This window comes from Jatropha curcas, chromosome 1, assembly GCF_041381405.1.
Source record: "Jatropha curcas cultivar XTBG-Jc1 chromosome 1, XTBG_Jcur_1.0, whole genome shotgun sequence".
NCBI classification, from domain to species: domain Eukaryota; kingdom Viridiplantae; phylum Streptophyta; class Magnoliopsida; order Malpighiales; family Euphorbiaceae; genus Jatropha; species Jatropha curcas.
The window spans coordinates 15,137,517-15,146,817 of NC_143151.1; the positions used below are offsets into that span (position 1 = coordinate 15,137,517).

General features: G+C 33.9%; 1 protein-coding gene across 1 annotated transcript; it reads left to right on the forward strand.

The window, feature by feature from the left end:
* Positions 1–480: 480 nt before the first annotated feature.
* On the forward strand, positions 481–5,471 carry LOC105640258 (loricrin-like protein). The gene is made up of 2 exons (XM_012224569.4): positions 481–654; positions 3,056–5,471. The coding sequence occupies exon 2, from the start codon at positions 3,369–3,371 to the stop codon at positions 5,310–5,312; it is 1,944 nt and encodes a 647-aa protein (XP_012079959.1). The 5' UTR covers positions 481–654; positions 3,056–3,368; the 3' UTR covers positions 5,313–5,471.
* Positions 5,472–9,301: the final 3,830 nt, after the last annotated feature.

Sequence of the window (9,301 nt, forward strand, 5' to 3'; positions counted from 1 at the left end):
TTTAAAAATAATAAATTTTTATTAAATACTATTAAAAATTAATTAATATTATATATAATCATACATTAGACTAAAAATAATGCATTCACTTCAAAAATAAAAAAATACGTATGCATCATTTCGTATAAAAAAACAAATATATTATTGATAGTCATTTTAATTTTTAATAATAATTGCCATTAAAACTTAACGGAACACCAATATTTATCCGTTAATCGTTATCGAGTTATCAACAACTGCATTCATTATCCAACCAAGTAAAAGTTGAGCATTATTTTTTAGTAAAAGTTAATCTAGTTACCTCTCAATTACTTGTTATGATCAATTGTGGTGCGCATATTAGTTAATCTCAATTTGCTAGGTCATCTATGTGTCATCTAATAGTAATTGTTATTATATTATTAATATTTTTTATATAAATAAAAAAACCCGAAATTGCTAGGTCCGCCTAAATCATTTGCTGTTTTATATAATTGCATACTGGAGCCAGTTACCTAACAAATATCTCTCTCTCTCTCTCTCTCTCTCCACTAGTTGGTGTGTCCTCTATTCTCCATTATCATCATTTCGTCTCTTCTCTGTTTCAACGATGTCTGCAGCCACTTCTCAGATCCACTCCCTTTCTCGACATCTACCCTAAATTCTCTCCACCGGGTATATCTGCTTCTCTTTTATGCTTTTATTTTCTCATTTTCCTTTAATCATAATGGAGATTCTTAGCTGTTTATTGCTTCAATCTTTCTCTTATTTTCATACACACACGTAAATTTTCCAATCTCCCATTTCTTTACCTGAATTGCTATGGGTTAGGCTTCAGAACTTCAGCAGTTGCTAAGTGATTGTTTTTTTCTTTCTTTCTTTTTTTTTTTTTTTTTTCTGATTTATTGGTTCTTAATATAATATACTCTGTGGGAATTTGTTCAAAGCCCAAGTCGCATGCTGGATGTGGTCATTAGTTTTTTTTCTCTGATATATTTTGTTTTCCACGAATTTGTACTGTGCCTTTTTGTTTTTCCAAACAAGCCAATGATTTTATTTCCTTGCAAGTTTGATTGAGTTAGTTGACTCGTACTTGAATTCCTTGCTTAGTGATTTCTATGGTTTTCTTTTTACCTTTGTGGTTAGCATGTATGGTTTCTTTTTATTATTCTTTCTTCCTGCTTTGACCTATTCTGTTTGGTTTAAATGGGGCGCCAAAGTTTTATGGTGATAATTGATTTACAGTTTCAGATCTATTCTTTAATATGAGTTTTGGTGGTTTTTAGTTGTGTTAAATTTATAAATAGGCTTGTAGTGTTCTGTTTAATGCATGCATTTTTCTGTTTGTTGTTGCTGTGGTTTGTTAAAACTAATATTGAATTGGCAATAAATAGTAAATTTCATTGTTATAATATCTTTATACCTGATCTTTTTGAAAGGGCATTTTTAAATCTCTGGTTTTGGTTTCCTTTATCAGATTGCGAATCTGAGTTTATTCTATGTTCATTTTTGTGATTTATCATACATGGGGTTGTGGACATTTCTGAATTAATGCAATAAATTATATAGCAATTATTTTACTGATTTATGGTCATAGTTTGATTAGGCCATATTTCAGTAGTAGCATGACTCATCATCAGAGGAGTTTTTTCCCCAATTTTGTTATAGTTTATTGCTATAGTTCATCAAATTTGTATCTGTGTTGAATCTGAGAATCATAGTCCTATTTACTTTGGAACTTTCAAGCAGTCTTCTTTGTTATTAACTCTTATTCTTTTTTAGTAATCAACAGCTTGATCTAATCTGTAGATTAACAGTTGGGCTTATTAACATCATCTTCTTGTAATTCTTTTGGAAGTTTTGATTGAAGTTTTTGTAGTTATTTGTTAGGCTGTGCCTTTTCCATGCCTGGTTGTACATGCTTGTGCAGATTTGGCAACTGTGAGCTTGTGAAATGCAATGTAATGAACTGGTGATCTTCTTTTTTGATTTGATGATGTTTTGGACCATTTTGTACTATTATTGTTTTAAAATATCATTTAGATCAATTAGCGAGATTTTTGGCAAATACAATAAGAGCTCAATCATCCACTTTGGTATCCTATTGAACAAAAATTGTGATATTGTTCCTCCTTGCTGGTTTTATATTTTGATCAATATTATTGAAGGAAAAAAAAAATCTAATTGCCTCAGAAAAAATTGATTGTTGTTACTGTTAATACATCAAAAGATCATTGAAGGGTAATTTACTTTTGTAATATATACTCCCTCCATCCCATTTTATTTGCATGGTTTGACAAAACACGCATATTAAGAATTTAATTAACAAATATTATTTTGCCCTTTTTAACCCTTAATTTACTAAGATATTAATAAAAGTCTTTTATTTAATGAACAATCATAAATGTTCCTATGGAAAAAATAATTATTTAAATATACAAATTTAAAAACTTTGCAAACATTTTGGAACATCCAAAAAAGGAATAACAAGCAAACAAAAGGGGACGGAGGGATTATTATTTTTCTCATTAGTCTGTCATAGGCTAAACAGAAAACGTTGTAATAAAAATGATTATTATTAACTTTGTATGTATATTAGTAACAATTATTTTGCCTAACATGAAACTCACACTTATTTGTAGCATTAGTGATGCTATTTTAGTACTTGTTATTTTTATGAAAGAATTTAATTTCATGATAAATTTATTTGGAAAAGGATTACCTTGTTGCTAAAAAGTAATTAATGGTCTAAATTGGTTCAAATTTTAAATGATATAAAAACAGCTACTAAACAGTGTAAAAAGCCTCCAAAGTGAAGCTTCTATTAATTAACAAGTTTTTAGGTTTCGTGAAAATCAAATGTCTCGACCTAGCTGTTGGGGGTGTCAGCCAGCCCCCAATTGCTAGAATTGGCACCCCTAATAATACCTGCTCAGTATTAATGTGAATATGTCAATTCGTAAGTTATCTGAATTTGAAAATTTGTCTTCTCTTTGTTTATATCTTTGAGCGAAAGGCCATTTTCCATTAACCATTTTTTATTTTTTTCAAAGGTTTTAACATTTTCCTCTGTCAGGTTAATGAAGCTAAAGAGTTTTGAAGGAAGGAGTTTAAGACGCTCCCAAGATTTAAGCAAATCAATTTTAACTGTTCTCATTAAAGGATTTTATCCTAGAAATGTTGTCAGATATTTCTAGGAGCTAGTGCATTTTCATTTAAATTTGTGCTGTTGGCGCTGAGGTTGGGGAGATGGACAGGTCAGACACATCTGGTTTTGTCAGTGGTGGAGTTAGTTTCTTTCGATTACATTCCTTCTGATGCCAGTAGCATGTGCTGAAAACTGTTCTGTTGGTTGGGCTCCTGTACTTTAGTTTCACGGCTTCTAGAAAATGGATCTGACTGATAAGGCTATAGAATTTTCTAATAACAGCAAATTTACTAATAATGAAAACTTTGGTGATACGACCTTAGGCCTGAACTGCCTTGGCAATGGACGAAGCAATATGACTGGATTTGAGAATACTCAAATCAGTATTAAGGTTGATTTATCCAACAATCTTGATGACAGTTGTAAGTTGGTCCTTGGATTAGGTCCCACTCCAACTGCTTATTGTGATGATTATTGCAGCATGAGGTTTAGCAAGAATAAAGGATCAACTCCTGCTGCCACATCTCCTCAGGGGTTATCATCTATTGCTGATTCAACCCTAAAACTTGGCCTTTCTGGAGGGACCAAGGAAGCTCTGAGTAACCTTGAGTGTTCACTACTGGAGACTGACAGTAACACCCCTCTTCTGAACCAAGTTGCTGGTGACCATAATAGATTCTCGATTCCTGTTGTTGATGAGGGCTCTACTTCAGCAAAGAAATCTGGAGGCTACATGCCATCACTCCTTTTGGCTCCAAGAATGGATGCTGGAAAAGTTTCATCGCATGCGGAGGAATTTCTTCAATTTGGAGCCAAATCTCGTTGTCATCAATTGCAGTTAAACCATGAACCATCTGCTACCACAGATTTTTCAGCAGCCACTGTTTCTGAGAATGAAACTAGTGCCACATCTATAGATCGCAAAACTAGTAACCCAAAGAAGTGCAAGTTCTTTGGTTGTTCAAAAGGTGCACGAGGAGCATCAGGTCTTTGTATTGGGCATGGGGGAGGACAGAGATGCCAAAAAGCAGGTTGTAACAAAGGGTCTGAAAGCCGAACTGCATATTGTAAGGCCCATGGTGGAGGAAGGAGGTGTCAACATTTGGGTTGCACTAAAAGTGCTGAGGGGAAGACAGATTTTTGCATAGCACATGGCGGTGGCAGAAGATGTGGATTTGCAGGGGGCTGCACCAAGGCTGCACGGGGCAAGTCAGGGCTTTGCATTAGGCATGGTGGGGGGAAGAGATGTAAGGTTGAAGGCTGCACTCGAAGTGCTGAAGGACAGGCTGGCTTGTGCATTTCCCATGGGGGCGGAAGACGTTGCCAATACCAAGGATGCACGAAGGGTGCTCAGGGTAGTACCATGTTTTGCAAGGCTCATGGTGGTGGCAAGCGTTGTATATTTGCAGGATGCACCAAAGGTGCAGAAGGAAGTACACCGTTGTGTAAAGGACATGGTGGGGGAAAACGTTGCCTTTATGATGGTGGTGGAATTTGTCCGAAAAGTGTTCATGGAGGCACAAATTTTTGTGTTGCACATGGTGGTGGAAAGAGGTGTGTTGTGCCAGGATGCACTAAGAGTGCACGTGGTCGCACTGATTGCTGTGTTCGGCATGGTGGAGGGAAACGGTGCAAGTTTGAAAATTGTGGGAAGAGTGCTCAAGGTAGCACAGATTTTTGCAAGGCCCATGGTGGGGGTAAGCGATGCAATTGGGGGGAGGGTAAATGTGAGAAATTTGCTAGGGGTAAGAGCGGTTTATGCGCTGCACACAGCAGCATGGTACAGGAGAGGGGGTCAAAGAAAGGTAATTTAATAGGACCAGGACTCTTCCATGGTCTTGTCTCCGCCGTGTCGAATGCGGGAAGTAGTATCAACAACAATTATTCTTCATCTGGAATTAGCGCTGTCTCTGACTGCACTGATTCTTTGGAAAAGCCAGCAAAAAGACAACATCTCATACCGGCACAGGTATTGGTTCCTTCATCCATGAAGTCGTCATCATCATACTCAAGTTTTTTGAGTGCTGAGAAGCAAGAGGAAGATAGAAATGGGTATGGCACAGGTATTGCTAGCATTGGTAGGATAACCAACTTTGATTACATGGTTCCGGAGGGGAGGGTTCATGGTGGTGGCCTCATGTCATTATTTGCTGGGAATCTGAAGAATGCAATTGATGGCGTTTGAAGCTGCTTGACTTTCAGCGGCGAATATTCAACGACGAAATTGTGCATAGAATAGCTTGTATAGTTTGTATTGGTTAGGGATTATTGTTGTACTATAATGAATGTGTTGGGGACCTGATTTTTTCAGTCAAACTTTTGGCTCGCACGACGAGTTCTCAAATTGCCACAAGCCCAACATGTATGGCTGTGAATGGCAAATTTGGATTTCCAAATCTTAGCGTAATAATTCCACTAGCTCATTATATTTTGGGCTGAGGGGACTTCACTGTTCCAATTTGACATTTTCTTAAGAGTGACAATTCGCCGTTTATTTATGTGAGAAAAAATATTGCGTTATTTCAAACTTTTATAAATACTTTTATAAGTAACTTATCATGCTCAAATGTCAAAAAAAAAAAAAAAAAAAAAAAAACTTATCATGCTCTAAAAGTATGTGTTTTAAAGACATTGCATATTTTTTTTTTTGCTAGCAATAATAGTTTTTTAGTGTTTTTGGCTTTTGCTTAAAATATTGATTTGATATGTTGCTATTGGAACTTTTGAAATCAATAAGTGTTTAATGGTCTGGTTTTGCAAGTCGCAGGTTTCAATAGAAAAAAATTGCTAATTGAAGTGTTTGTATTATTGTATAAATTAAAGTGTTCAATAAATCAAATTAAAAGTTGAAGGTGCATAAAAAAATATTTTTGTAGGTAAAATAAAGTGGTGAACTTTTATAAAGTAAAGGGTAAATTTAAACGGTGGCCAAAATCTAATTAAAATGGTTATCATTGTTTGCTTGGTTTATTTTTGCACTTTCTTTTGGGTTATCATCGGTGGCAAATCAAATTCTCTCTTCTAGCAACCTTGAGCATGGATCATAACATGTACTCGTATAGGTAGTGGTGGCCACGGTTCCGGAACCGGCAGTTCCGGTTCCAAAAAAACTGGAACCGGAATCGAACCGAAAAGTTTCGGTTCCGGTTTGGAACCGAACGGTTCCGGTTCCGGTCCGGTGACAAAACCGACGGTTCCGATCGGTTTTCCGGCGAATCGCATAATTTTAAATTTTAAAATTTGAAGACCGGTTTTCAAAATTTAATAAATTTGTCAAAGTTATTTGTCAAAATATACACCTAAAAAATTAAAAAATACTTCAATTAAATTTATTTTTTTAAAGACTTGAACATAATTATAAATTCTTTTTTTTTAGGATAAATTATAAATACATTTATAAATATATATATAAGGACTTTGAATGTTAAGTAAATTTTGATGATATTTCTTTAATTATTATATTTTTCTTGAGATAATTTATGTAAATGAAATTTGTTGAGAGGTACTTTTGAACTACTTAAAAAAAAGATTTCTTAGATCGTTATAGATTAGATTCAAGGAATTTGAATCTTATGCCAATTTTAGTGATATTTCTTTAATTATTATATATTTTTAGATAATTTATATTTGTAAATAAAATTTGTTGAAAGATAACATGGAGGCTTTAATTGAAGAATGATCATTCATTGTTGGACTAAAGAGGTAGAATTTTCCATTCATATGCACATGCAAATTATTAAAGCCAGAAAATAAGAATTTGAGGCGTAATATAAAGTTTAATAATAAGTTTATTTTTGTAGTAAAAAAAAAAAGAAAAGATAAAAAAGATAAATAAATAAATAAGTTTATTTTTGTAAATAGTCAATTCGATGCAATGAAAAAGATAAAAAAGAAAATCTACAAATTAGGAGATAAATAAATAAAAATGGTTATTGGCACTTGTCAAAAACGTGCTACAGAAACTGCATAAGTATAATAAATAAATAATAAACTGAAAAGCTGCAATGAAAGACTTTTTAGCGTGGGGTTCTAAAGTGCTGGCTTTACTTACAAAAAAAAAAAAAAAAAAAAAAAAAAAAAAAAAATTGACAGTGTCTAACGGCTAGAACCGCCGGTTCGAACCGGCGATTCTAACCGGCCGGAGAACCGGCGGTTCCGACCGGTTTTCTGGAACCGCCGGTTCTGGTTCCAGAAAATCTGGAACCGGAACCGAACCGGAAATCTCCGGTTCTGATTCCGGTTCGGCCCGATTCCGGTTACGGTTCGAGACCGGTTCAAACCGACGGTTCCGGTTCCCCGAACCGTAATTTGGCCACCCTTACATATAGGTGGATAGTACATCTATATTACTGACCGAAACAAATGGCAATAAATTAGTAATGGAAATACATCAAGAGTTCGACATTGGATTAATTATGAAACGAAAAACGATAACGCCCAATCTTTCGACATTGGATTAGAGAGAGATTTGGACACAAAATTGAAAACGATTAGGAAACAAAATTTGTCCCCTAATGATAAGGGAATTTAGGAGGGTCTATTGGATCAAGACTTTATTAGATTTTAATATATTTTGAAAATTTAAAGGTATTTAATTTAGAATTTTTTGGATTCTATTAAAATTTTGTGGTATTCAATTCAGAATTTTATAAAATTCATAAAAACCTGATTGTATTCAATTATAACTTTTTAAAAGTTCATACAAATTTAATATTATTTAAAAAGTTACTGATTTGAAAGGATTTTATAAAATTATTGATTTTGTTGGATTTTAAGGTGTTAGGTATGAATAAAAAAGTTATTCACAAATCCATCCTTCAATCCAAAAATTTCAAAAATCTTTCAAAATCTATTAGAGTCTTAATCCAATAAATCTCTTAATAAGGACGGAAACGGAGTGGGTACCCGTGAATTTTAAACGTGTCCGTTTAAATTTTACTACTTGTATCCATTTTCAACCCATTTAACTACTTATTTAAGTAATCATATTCGAACATATTTAAATTTTATTACCCGTATCTATCCAAAACTCGTTTAAAGTATCTCTTAAACGGGTAGGGTACCTGAGAATCTATTAAGGTATCCATGGATAGATTTTATTTAAAATACATTTTTTATTAATAATGGGTAGGGTACCTGTGGGTACCCATTACCGAACTTGTTTAAAATAGCGATTAACCGGCAGCGGGTATCCAAATATCATACACGTACCCTACCTGTATCCATTATGGGTAGTAATTTCACTATTCATATTGATTCCAAACCCTTTTACAACTATGTATATCCTCTTTAAACGGATCGGAGCGGAGCGGGTACCATAAAATATATGCACCACTTCCATCTCTATGCCTCAAGATGTAAAAATAATTTATTAATTATTGAATTAGTTTCGAATTAATTCATATGTTGAGAATTTGATATTTTGACAAAAATTAATATTAGTGGTGCTGCAAATTTTCAGAATTAATTTGATTTTTTTTTTGAAATTTTTATGCATTGATTTCAATTAAATAATGATTTAATCAAATAAAAAAAAATTGAAAAAGCTTTGAAATAGTTAAAGAACTGAAGAATGCACCATTGTTGTGGCCGAACCACTAGGCTTCATGAGTCGTAAGCGTAGAACCGTGCAATGGTTTTAAATCAATATAAAACTGCCCCCTTGTGCGAGCTCTAGCAGTTGGGCAGGTCCTGGCTAGCGGTGATTGCTAGTTTCATATATATATATATATATATATACACCTGTGATTTTCTGATGAGATGGTTACCATTCGGTCAAGGGATGAGAAGCCTGTAGTCTTCTAACTGTATCATGACTGTTCTGAGAGCACAGGATGGCCGCCGGTGACGTTGGCCATTGCAGACCTTTCGCTGTCGATGGCGGTAAGGTTTTAATGAAGAAGAAAAAAACGATTTTGAAGAAGATGACAAATTTACTTCTTGGTCCCTCAATGTTTTTGTTTTTCAATTAGGCTCCAAAACCTTTTAATTTGTTCAATTAGGTCTTGAAATTAATTTTGATTATATATATAAAAATCATTGTAATTCCATCAAAGACAATCAAAATCTATATAAAAAGTCTTACTAATTTTATAAAACTCTATGTAGAATTCTAGTGGAATCTGTGAAAATCTTAGTAAATCTTTCAATTTCATCAAACTCAATAATTCTTTT